General features: G+C 42.2%; 1 protein-coding gene across 4 annotated transcripts in view; it reads right to left on the bottom strand.

Moving 5' to 3' along the window:
* Positions 1 to 12,053, bottom strand: part of PREX1 (phosphatidylinositol-3,4,5-trisphosphate dependent Rac exchange factor 1) — a 144,621-nt gene that overhangs the window by 70,923 nt on the left and 61,645 nt on the right. For 3 of the 4 annotated variants that reach the window (XM_032126666.1, XM_032126667.1, XM_032126668.1), the window contains exons 3-5: positions 9,953 to 10,075; positions 5,096 to 5,200; positions 2,272 to 2,373 (exon numbers count right to left, since the gene is read on the bottom strand). In XM_032126666.1, the coding sequence (XP_031982557.1) occupies positions 2,272 to 2,373; positions 5,096 to 5,200; positions 9,953 to 10,075 (330 nt within the window). Of the gene's footprint in view, positions 1 to 2,271; positions 2,374 to 5,095; positions 5,201 to 9,952; positions 10,076 to 10,400; positions 10,505 to 12,053 lie in introns of all 4 variants that reach the window. The other variant, XM_032126669.1, reaches the window with a different exon arrangement.

The raw sequence follows: 12,053 nt of genomic DNA, 5'->3' as shown, positions 1-12,053 counted from the left end.
TGAGGTGCAGAAGTAATGTAGGAAGTTCTCTAAGATGGCCCTGTGTGGCTCAAGAGATGACTGCTGGTCCCCACATTGCAGGACCAGACCCAGCACATGAAACCACAGCAACTTCAGAGCTGCTACCAGTGTATCAAAGACACAGAGCAAAAGATAAGAAATATGAAGTACCAACAGTGATCTTTTGATTTAATCCAAAAAGTCCAGAAAATTTTGGGACAAAATTGGTTAAAGATCACTTTTAGATAATCATAGTAAGGTACACCAGATACTGACCACTCTGGCTGGATTAAGATGTCTCCAGCATGGAATAAATGGATGAAGAAACCTGGTGTTCAGGTTTCATTATCTATACCAATAATGATTCTCTTCATACAAATGGTAACCGTGACAGAAAATCTGCTGGAAATTAAAACTTCACCTTTAGTAACAGCACAAATGTAGAGATCAAAATTAAGAACCCAGCCACTATTTCATCTGGCTGAAGTTTCTTGGATTATAGAAAAGGGATCTCTGTAACAAAGCAAAACCAACTCTCGTTTTCAGTCTTGACCACGCAGCAAAGTAACAGTCCTGGAACACGCCACAGAATGAAAAGAAGAAAACAAACACTATCCAAATCCGTGGTCCGGAATTCACATTTTGAAGCCCTCACATCCCCTGGCCTGTTTACTGTACTGGATGCCACAGAACCTCCCTTTCTGCACACATGGATGTTGCTCATCATGCAGATCCACAGACTAGACAGGCACCAAACTCTCTCCACAATAACCCCAAATAAAGGCCACTTAAACTGAGGCATCATTAGGTTTTCAATCATCTCTACCTAACCAGTCCTCTCTGACAACAAATCAGAGCTGGAGCCATCTATATGCTTTCCTGATCTGAAAGCATCCTGGCCCCATCTTGACTATTATTAATGCTGTGGAAGAAATACTTGTAGCAGTCTCACCCATTAGCTTCTCCTGCTGTGTCTAGACTGCTTTTGTTTGCTCAAACTGTAAGTGGAGTTGTGGATAGACTGACTAGTAAACTAGCTGCATGCACATGGGTTCCAGCAGCTCAGTCCGTGACTGTGCTGTGAGATGGATCTGTGCTCAGCTGTACAGACAACATAATTCCACCTGCAGGAAAGGCATATTTTGAAAATTTGTCTCTGAAAGCTGCAACTGGATGGAAATAAACCATTTAAACATTTACGAGATGAAATAAGCAATTTACAATTTTAAACGGAACAGCAGATGAGTATCAAGTTAACCAGCTCGTACCTATGAAAATCCTCAACGGCGCTGAAGGGATGGACACGGCACTGCAACGGCCGTACGCGACATGGCTGACTCATGTGACCAGCCCAGAACTAAGAGCACCAGCTCATCACAGAATTCTTACTTTCTTCCAGAACTCAGAAAGGGACCTTTCTTTCAAAATATGAGGGAAAGTCTTCATTTTTTTCTTTTTTTATTACTTTTGTTTTAGTAAACACAGTGTTACTCTGGCTGAGGAAGAGACTGACATCACAGAAGATTGATGGCTGTTAGCCACAGAGTATCTACAAGGCCATTGGGGGATGCAAGCTCTCCCAGAAACTGCTTTCTCCTTTTCCCTCTCCTTGTCCCCATCAGGCAGGTGACCCAGCCCTGACCTGAAAGGATGAGAGGCAAGTTAGCTCTTTTTAGGTCTTTTATGCTTTATCTTCTACGGTAAGAATCCTAGCAAGGGGGCCAATTAGTGCCACATACCATAGTCATTTCTGAAATGACACCCGCCCATTGGGAACTCATCTGAGACAACCACAGAGTTTTCAAACAAGCTGCCAAACAGCTGTCAGAAGATACAGGATTTTGATCATTAATGACTTGATCACCATCAGGCTAGAGACCTTGTAATGACAAACATAGCCCGTTTAGAGTCCCCAGAGCCATCCAGTCCCTCAGAACACTGGCACAATTCTAGCTAGACACAGCTTTACAGAAGTGGCTAAAACAGCTTGCACAAGCCTTAATAAACATCTGAAGAGCACTGAAGTCAAAAGGCTTTGGTTAGTCAGCAAGTCACCCTGTCTGCTCTACCCAGACCATTACAGGATTTAGCAGCCTGCCAGCATCAGGCAGCTTTTTGCCTGTACCCATAAAAAGCCATTTTCTTCAAGGATCCAACTTTCAGAAGTGTAAATCAGGAAAGCAGTAGTGGCAACAGAAGTCAGGGCTAAAAAAGTGTAGAATCATTCCAAGAATAAAACAACCATCTGCAGAAATACTTTCTCTGATTTACCTTGAGCAGAAGAGGGTATTTGCAAATTCTCTGAATTGGAGTCAGCAGATAACCCTCTAGTGGAATGTCTGTTGTCTTTCTGCCTCCCAAAAGCATGCAACCCTACAATCAAAAAAGAAACAAATGTTACTTCAGACACAAAGCTTTCAGATGATTTTTGACATGATTTTGTATTTCTAAAACATGTGTTATGGTCAGAAAGCACTTTACCACACCTAAGGTACAGGAAGTGGCATTTCATTCACCACTGACATACAGCCATCAAGTCTGCACAGTTCTGCCAGACATCAGTGGAAGAAAATTTGCTGTGGATAACAATGGCTGTGCAGAAAGGTATCTTTTTAGAGAAATATTATACAGCTGGTGACTCAAAAAATGCCCTACCAATACGATGGCAAAGAGGAAACCTAGATGGACCATTACCTAAAATAATCCAATTTACCCCCACAACAGATAGGACCAGCTGTCTTTGTTAGCTATGTGAAGTTGTATACTGCTGGTCCAGAAAACTCTTGAAGGCTAAAATAAAGCCTACTAACTAGTAATCATGTAATTAACTCTAGTCCAGTTCTCATGTCTGAATTGAACTGGAATTGAAACAAATGAGTCATCTGCATAACATCCACCAATTCTCTGGCAAAACATGCCTAAGCACAGCTGGACAAATAGCCTGGGCACACTTGCTGGCTAATAAGCACACATGGAACTTTTCAACAGCTTATGGAAATTCATTTTTCAGGATTGATATAGGAGTTTAAGAACAGGGTATGGCATTGGGAAAAAACCCTTATAGTCCTTGATCTGTCCTTAATTTGTTACAGTAATCTGTAATCTGTGTGACAAATCAATACTGACCTATTGTAAGCTTTTTATACATTTCCCTGACAATTCTACTATTGGCTGTTGCCAGAGACAGGTAATAGATTTGGGTGGACTTCACATCTATTTCAGATAAACTATTCCACATTCTTATGTTCAACCATGAATATGGACTTTGCTCCAAAAGTCACTCCGGTTGCAAACCTGTCCTGTCCACACAGAAGCTGAACTTTAAATGCAGTTCAGCCAAGAAGTGCCTACTTTGGGGCATCACCAGTAATGTTTTCCCCTGTGAAATACAAACCGTGGCTCAGACACACTCTGAAATTTAGTGAGTTTTTTGGCTGTAGTTCAACAATTTTTCTCTTCAATGAATGTTCACAGACATCATACATAATATCTCATTAGTCCTAACTGGTATTTTTAAAGACAATTGTCTGTAAAATAACCCGTTCCCAGGCTATTCTAGATCTGTAGCACTGGCTACCCAGCTCACAATGCTCCCTGTCCAATTTCCAAGTCTTGGGTGATTCAGTCCTTCCCATCTCTTCCCCTCTCTCTAGCTCTGGGCTCAAAACTGCCCTTTAACACTTACTGATTTTTCAAACACATTCCCACATTCTATGTTTCAGCAGCTGTGAGGGGGCAATCGGGCCAGTGTATCCTCACAAGTAAAGCTTTGTACTTTAGTGCTGCCTTCTCTGCATAGTAGCATTGTAGCATTGGTTTGAGAGGCTGAGGAGAAAGGGAAGGGAAGCCTGGAAGAAACTACAGCAGCCACAGCTAAGTAGACAAATCAGTGCAGCCTCTCTTCCCATATTTGCTGCCAGTTTAATAATCTCTTGGATTCAGGTGCTACAGCAAGCCACAGTAGACAGTGTGACATCCCTCGTAATCAGTTTGCCAGCTGTTGTCTCTAACACAAACAGGAAACTGTCAATCCAGTGGAAGTGGAGAACATTCTGAATGCTGGCAAGGACAGTGTTTACATGCACCTTCACTCCTCTTTCATTGGTTTCCCTCACCAGAAGCACCCAAAAAAACTAATGAACAAAGTAAGGGTCATTTAGTAATTCAAAGGAATGGTTTGATAAGGTTCATTAAAACTCAGACATGACAAACAGACTCGGACTATGCAACAGCATGAGAGTAGGCTCGCTCTGAGGCCTGTATCTCGCGGGCAAAGGAATGCTCTGGCCCTGCTTGTGACTGACATATATGCAGAAGTTTTCTTTTGCTGTACTACATTGGGAAAGAACAGACCTTTCACAGAAAACAAAATAAGAAGAGCAGAAAGAAAATCAGGTCCTTTGCAACAAAGGCAGCCTTCTTTTACTTCATAGAATTTACTAGGAAAAAAGCTAATGTGACAAATTATTCCTTTGCTTATGTGCCAACCCCGTTACAAATGCCATGCATCCATGGCCAAGAAAACAAGGCATTTAAAAATCAAGCAAAATTGGGGTGAAAGTAAGGAGAAGAAACAACCAAGAAAGAAAAGTAAGGAATGCTGGGTAGAAGGCAGTGCCCACTGATTGTTTCTCCTCCCAGGCCAGCTTCTAAGGCGTGTTTGAAGGCTGTATGGCCACAGTCCCTCATTGGATGGGACTTAGGTTACTTCTGACTTAAGCAGCAAGCCACATTTTTCTGGTGAGCCTGTAGATGGTGGGTTGGTCAGAGAACTGAGCAGGGAATCAAATCCCATGCGAACTAGCCTCAGTCTTGCTGCTGACTTACTGCATTACTCCATCATCTGTGCTTGCTTTTTCTGTAGCTTCTTAAAAAAAAATACCTTCCTTGTTTCCACTGCAATCACTCATGCTGGTAGTGCTCAGTCCTGTGCCTCAACTCATCGGTGATTTCAATATCCCTCCACCCTGAGTGCTCCATACCTGGAATGGGTAATACCTGCAAAATACCCAGCATTCCTGGGATACCGAAGAGCTATTATGAGCACAGGGCAAAGTCAGACCATTCAGTCAAGAGTGCTAGAGAAGGTGCTTACCAGAAGGAATGTTCTCACTGCCGGGATCTTGTTCAATTCCATCAGCAGTCTGAGTGCTTTCTCGTGGTTGCTACAGTACTCCTCGTATACAAAGAATTTGTCTTTCTGCAAGGAAAAACGAAGTAACTTATTGACTCAGACACCACTAGAGAGATTATTTTGCCACAGTCTGTTACCAAATTCTTTACAAAGAGAGGTGGACTCCAACTGGCACTAGCATTGGAGTTTTCATGAAGTGTGTGGCACTCATCTAATGTGAATAATGTATACAGGTGTTCACTAATTCCTGACTTACTCTGTTGTAAATTAACAGAGACTTTTCTGAGCACTGAGACTTTCAGCACTTTTTCTCTTAACGCTTCACTGAGATCACAAATATTCTTTGCTGAAAGGAGGGATTTTGCTATTTTGAGATACTCGCATAGTCCATGAAAGTAGCCAAGAGCAAAACAAAGCCAGGAGTAAGGAGGCTGACCACTCCTGCAGGAGGAAGAAACACAGGTGGCTAGGAAGAACCAAGAAAGAGCCTGAAATAAGCTCTGAGATCTGGAGGGGAACCATAACACAAAGCAGTCAGCTGGAAATCCCCTGCCTTTCAGGGATGAGAGCCAGGCCCCAGTAGGTTTGCTGGTTTACTTTGTGTTCTGAAACAAGCAGCAGACAAAACAGCTGTCCATAATTTCTGTAACTGGAAGAATTTCATCAAATACATATCAAATAACCAACATATTACAGATCCTAAAGGAAGGGAAAGATAGCTTCACAATGAGATTGAGGTACTAACACTGGGACATGTCACACCCACCAGCACATGCTGGAATGAAATCCCCTATTAAGAAATGAAGGTCAGCTGGCAGGTCAGGGTCTGCAAGTTCTGCTCTACTGATCGTCAGATTCAAAGACAGTGCAACTCCTTGTATCTAACATGATCAGAGATGCTGAACCCATTGCAAACACCAGACATCTGGAAACAATGGAGTGATTCACAAAAGAAGCAGGAACAACTATTTCCATGCCCCAGAAGATAAGGCAAGGAGTGAGTTGATCCTCTCAAAGCTGATAGGAAGGGCTGGACTTTCAGCAGCTATGTTCAGAGCTTCTGGTATTGCATTCATCAGAATAAAAGGGGAGTCATGAGATTGTATTAGGCTTTAGGCAAAATGAATGGTTCAGAAGCCAAAAAACCCATTGGTTTTGAGTGCTTCTCGCAATAGTACTTTATTTCCTGGTTCAGGTTGGCTTCTATGCCATAATGGAGCGCTATGGAGAGGCACACACACAAGCTAGTTTGCATAGCAAAAGTAATTTCAAAGCATTAGTGTGGCACTCTGCCGGGTAATACATGAGGCTTTCCAGAGCTACCATCTCAGGGCACCAAGCCATGCAATCAATGCCCTTGGGAGTTTGCTGTTGCATTCACAGCAGGATTCTGGTCTGAAAACATTCTATCTGAACGTTTTCATCTCTCCAGAACTTGGAAGTTAATTTTTTTGAGTTTTGATTGGACTCCTAGGATGCTTAGAGCTTCCTGTGTCAGCTGAAGATATCTGCAGCATCTAGCTACTTTTAAGACAGCTCACAGTGATCCAAGCAAAAAACTACTACCAACTGAAGCAGTTCACTAGCATGAAACCATGGGAATACAGCTGCAGTCACTGGATATTCCCTTTGCTATTGTCACAAGAAAAAAAAATTGCATTAACGTTAGTTTAGGAGAATTTGGCATTCTGGTCAGATGTTCAATGGTAGATACACATGTTCAGAGTCTGTAAAACACTTTTGGGTTTGGTTTATCACTAACCTGATTAATTTTTTCCCCTCCTTGTACTTCAAAAGAAAGAACCGAGAATAAATAGATGTATGTCCAAACACAAGAACAATGGTACAAAGCAAATAAAACAGCATCCACAAAGGGTATGGTGCAAAAGAGCTGGAATGCAGATGTTCAGGACTTTTATCCTTCAGCAGCAGCTGTTCATATTGCTACCGGGGTGCAATACTGGGAAGCTGCAAAGAAACAAAAGCTTCTGACCACTAGATGCAGGAAAAGGCAGGCCTGGGTCCACAGCACAATAGAAAAAAAGCAATAGGATTGTTGTCAACCATAAAAGCAGGAGAGTTACAGAGTAAAGCAGATATAGAATTTTATCCCACATTTTCTCCTCTCACCTCTCCTCAATTCCCTGGATGCAAACAAGCACCATGCTTGAAACTAAAAATAGCAGCCATTAACACAAGATCATCCATTACATCAGTGCACACAAAATGTCACTGCTCAGGTTTTTGACTGCAGCTTTGAGTGCCTGGAGTTTGGGAGGCTATATTTAGATCATGACAAAATAAAGCTCAAGACAGTACAATAATTATACACACACCAGAGTGTTTCCTCAAGTCTTTCCCAGCTGTACCCCATGCCGGCAACCCACAAGTATGAGAACTATGCTTTAAATTACTCTGTGTCTGAAGTGTTTCATTTCCTCTCTGGGTGATATTCAGTCCTGGGCTCTCCCATAGCCTGGTGAGGAAATTATCAGTTACATAATTGCAGATGTTAGCCCAGGAATTCTGAACCTGCAGTTGCTCTAGGGTAAAATGCAATTATGGTCAGAGATGTGACCACATAAAAATGGCACTTCCTTACTCAGCAAATCTGCTGGATACACATCTAGACCTTCTGTTTTGGTGACAGAAGTAAGTCTGTACTGTTCTCAGTTTGGTTAAAATAAATCTTTAACCAACAGTTTATTATCCAAATATGTTATTTTGGATCCATTAGTACTGCCCACAAATTAGTACAAATTTGAAAACAGTTTTGACTAGGAAAAAAGCAAGTAAGACATTTGGAAAACTGCAACATTTTATTTGGACATATTTTTAACAAGGCATGGCGTTTTCTTGTTTCAAAGCAAGCTGAAACCAAATCTTGTCAACATGAAAAACCTAAACAGAAGACATAATTCTCAACAAAACAATATCCCTGATGACTTAATACAGTAAAACTGATCACTCATGCAACATTGCTCTGAAATAATGAGCATAACACAGGTTTCCCTAGAACAAGTTTCTAGCTGTTATGTCCCCAAACCTCTAGCAATATGGCAATATCAGAAACAAAGGATCTGAGAATTCTCTGCCCTTCTGCTTCTCACACCGTCACACCATTTCCTGCCCTGCAAAAGTGAGCCTGTGCTCACGAGGTGTGGTCACTCCACAGTTGGTGCATGTGCTCTCTCTGGCATTAAAGACATGTCCTACATGCTGTTTTAAGGCTGTAGACTGGATTTTGAATGAACGTTTAAGGATGTCCTTTACCATCTGTTACAGTCACACTGAACCACAGCTTCAGAATAAACTCTAGCATCTACCATCAGACAATGAACTTCTGATTACCCGACCAAATGGAGTACAGTAAGGTAGACAGTGTTTGTCTCCTGAAGGAAAACAATTTTTCACACCTGAATATCAGAGCAAGCACATTTCATCATCTCTTAAAATACTTCAAAAAGACAATGTGCATTAATTTCTTTTTTGGAATTCTTGCAAAATCTGCTGGCTTGCTTTAGGTGTTACTCAAGACTTGAATCCTTCTGAACTAGAGGTCCTTGGGAGAGTATCGGGCCCATAACAACTACCATTCCTTGGTGTATTCAAAAATGTCAGTGTGGCACTTGAGCACATGGTTTAATGGTGAACATGGTGGTGGTGCTGGGTTGACGTGGCCCTTGATGGTCCTAAAGGTCTTTTCCAACCCTGATGATTCCATGATTCTATAAAAGCAGTGTTCTGTTTCTGAAGGCTGGTGGACCGTTGCCAAGTAAGGCTCTTCTAGGCCAAGACAGACCAGGAAGAGTCAGGCCTATGTAGACTAGAAGACATTAAGGATACACAGATCTCATGAAGAGGACCCAAGCACTGCAGTCTCATGGAACTCCACATGGTGAATCTGGGGATCGTTACAAGGATATATGACAGGCAGAAACTTCGAGAAAACATGCTCCACTAAAAAAAAAATGCAGTGTCTGGAAAACAGTGCTTCAAGAATTCTCAAGCTATTCACCAAATTTGTAAGTATTTTGAACGCTGAGTTTCTAAAGAAAAGCACCTGTGCTAACATCCCGCTGCTGACAAGTACTGGATTCGTAATCAGGACTAAGAATGACCTTGCCAGGTGATCACAACAGCAGATATACCAATACATTCAAGACTCAGGGGTCTTATGTCACTTCCTCACTGCAAGCTCCCCCCAGGACGCACTGTGATTTGATGATAACAAAAAAGCAGCACTGAGAGTGTTTCAGCACTTCTTCTAAGCACATTGCAACAAGAGAACCTTGCCCAAAATGAAAGACCAAAGAACTGTTCCCCATTGTTTACCTGGGTAAAACAGAGAGAGCATGTGCTGTGAGAAAAGCTCCTCAGCCCCATTATGGGCTGCTCGTGGCAGCAGAGTATGGAATACCACTTAAACCCCGGCTTTCAACACCATGGAAGCACCTTTAGGAATACTGTTTCTGAGGCACTTGAAATTGTGCTGCTTTTTTGAAACTTTTGGAACAAAAGCAGACAAATTCTCAGCAATAAAGTGTGATCAGATGGGTGAGAAAAAAAGGAAAAAATTCAACAGGAAAAGGAAGAGTTTCTAAAAATACATTGTTGTTTAGCTCAATCATTGTTTGATGTGGTGTCCATTGTTCTAACCTCATTCACAGGTTTTTTCCCACCCTACCTCCAACTTTCATACAAGACACACATTGTCATAGTACTGCTACAAGCCTTAGAGATTAGGGCTTGCTAAGGGGCAGGAGAGTTTATGACAGGAAACTGTATTTTCAGATAGCATTAAGTCATTGTACTTACAAATTTTAAGAAAACATTTCCCAGTTCATGCTGAGACTGGGGTTCTGGTTGCAAACAAAATTCCAAGGCAGCCAGGAACTCCTTGTGAACACCAAGAATGTCTTCAATGTTAGAAAATAAGATCTGAAATATAAGGAGAAAAACATTGCTAGTTTATAATATATCTCAAGAGTTTTTTGCTAAGTAGTAATGCCAAAATACTGTGGAGCTCTAGACTTACCATGACAAGATCCAAAGCTCAGACAGGGACTTGTAAAGAATGAATTACACTGTATTTGCCCCTTTCCTGCCCCCTATAAAAATCTTTATTGCTACTGAAGTCCCTGCTGTAAATTAAGGCTATCTTTGCAAACTCCTGAGCATGATAAATGCAAGCAACCTCTTTTAAGTCTTGAGAATATTTCCTCTGAGAACAGCCAGGTAAATGGAACCACAAGGCCAAACTCACTTTGCAGGACACAGAAGCAGGGAGTAGCTTGCCTTTCCTTCCCATGCATTAGAAATCCCTTTCTGGAAGAAACGGACTTGAAGCTATCACACACAAGGGTGCACCTGTAAACAGGAGACAAAATCTCTGCCGTATGGAATCCAGCCTTTCACTGCCCAGAGTACAGAATAGTGAACATTTCTCATAAACCTCAAGAGCAGCATTTAGAGGTCCCTTTCACTGACCTCAGTGCCAAAAGGCACATGTAGGGGGACAGAGGCCCCTTGTTCAACCTTGTATTAAAACGTAATGGTACCAGTTAAATGATCTCTGTGATTGGAATATATGTGTGCTAAGGGGACTAAACTGCCAGGGTGAAAGATACTATACACATTATAAATCTTGGTCATTTTCATACAAATTATGAGAAGAAAGTGTCAATCTGTGTGTAGAAGATGGAATGCTACCACAGAGGGGCAGAAGTTCTGATGTGAGGTGACACCCATCAGTGCTGGCAGCCACTGGAGGGAAACCTGAATGGGCAGAGTAAATCCTGGAGTCTGCAGTGACATACGTGTTGCAGACAGTGTTTCTGTCGCTTTGCTTTAACTATGTTGCTTGCAAAGAGAAGATCTGCGGTGCAGTCAAACAAGCTTTCACATTGGAAGAAGCCTCCCAGATCTGGCTCAGTGAGCAGGTGACCCTAAAGAGTGAAGCCTGACAGAACCAGCCTTCCTCTTCCTGGCATTTGGTGTGGGAAGTGATCAAGCCTAACATCTCCGAACACTTCCCAAAATGCCTGACTGTAACACTAAACTCTTCAACTTTATGCAGTGGAATTTATTCACCAGATGTGGCACTGATTCAGCCTGGTGGCTGGTGATGTGGCAGCAATTCAGAGAAGCAATAATCTGTAAATTAAGTCTAATCATTAAAGATAGGACTGAAACCTCAATTCCTGGTTTAAAACCAGTTCTTCTCTGGTTTAGCAGGGGTAGACAAGATCAGGAATTCAAGGCTTTCCTCTCTGCAGGTAGTCAGGTTCAACTCTATATCTTCTATTATTCACAAGGATGGGCAGAGTATTTCTCTCAAACTCCTCCTGCAAGCTGGCTGCATGTGCAGAGCCAAGCCTGTTGCATCTTCCTTGTCTTTGCTTCCCTCTCCCTTCAGAAATTGAGATACAGTCGTGTGCACCATCATTAATGCCCACCTGTGCCTCAGAGCTCCTTTCTAGCTCTCAATAAGCTGAAAGATTCCAACGCAATTTGCACTGATTGGCTCTGAACCCAAAAAAAGTCCAGCGAGCTAGGATCCTTTGATTGCTCTCTAAAAACTTCCTGTGCTAATTCAAGTGGAGCCTGCAAGTGTTCTGTCACGGGGCTGAAAGTGATGTGATGATGCAGTAGCCCCTGCCTGCATTGCTTTGCTAGAAGCTGTGCCAGAAGGGGATTAACAAGCAAGAGGAAAACATCTGTCAGGGATGATTTGATCCTTCAGGAGCAGTCTTCAGGGGTGTTTTTTGATCCAAGGAATATCTGTGCAAGCTAATGAATTCTGAGGTGATCAGTAAAGCTCTGCTTGCAGCAGAATTTGCAGGTAAGAGTCACTTGAAAATCAAGGCAGCAGACAGACCTTGACTGCACATGCTCCTGTGCCAAATCCAGTTACCAT

This window comes from Corvus moneduloides, chromosome 17 (genome assembly GCF_009650955.1).
Source record: "Corvus moneduloides isolate bCorMon1 chromosome 17, bCorMon1.pri, whole genome shotgun sequence".
NCBI classification, from domain to species: domain Eukaryota; kingdom Metazoa; phylum Chordata; class Aves; order Passeriformes; family Corvidae; genus Corvus; species Corvus moneduloides.
The sequence above is the reverse complement of the archived record's forward strand: the minus strand, read 5'-3'. Positions and strand labels throughout refer to the sequence as shown.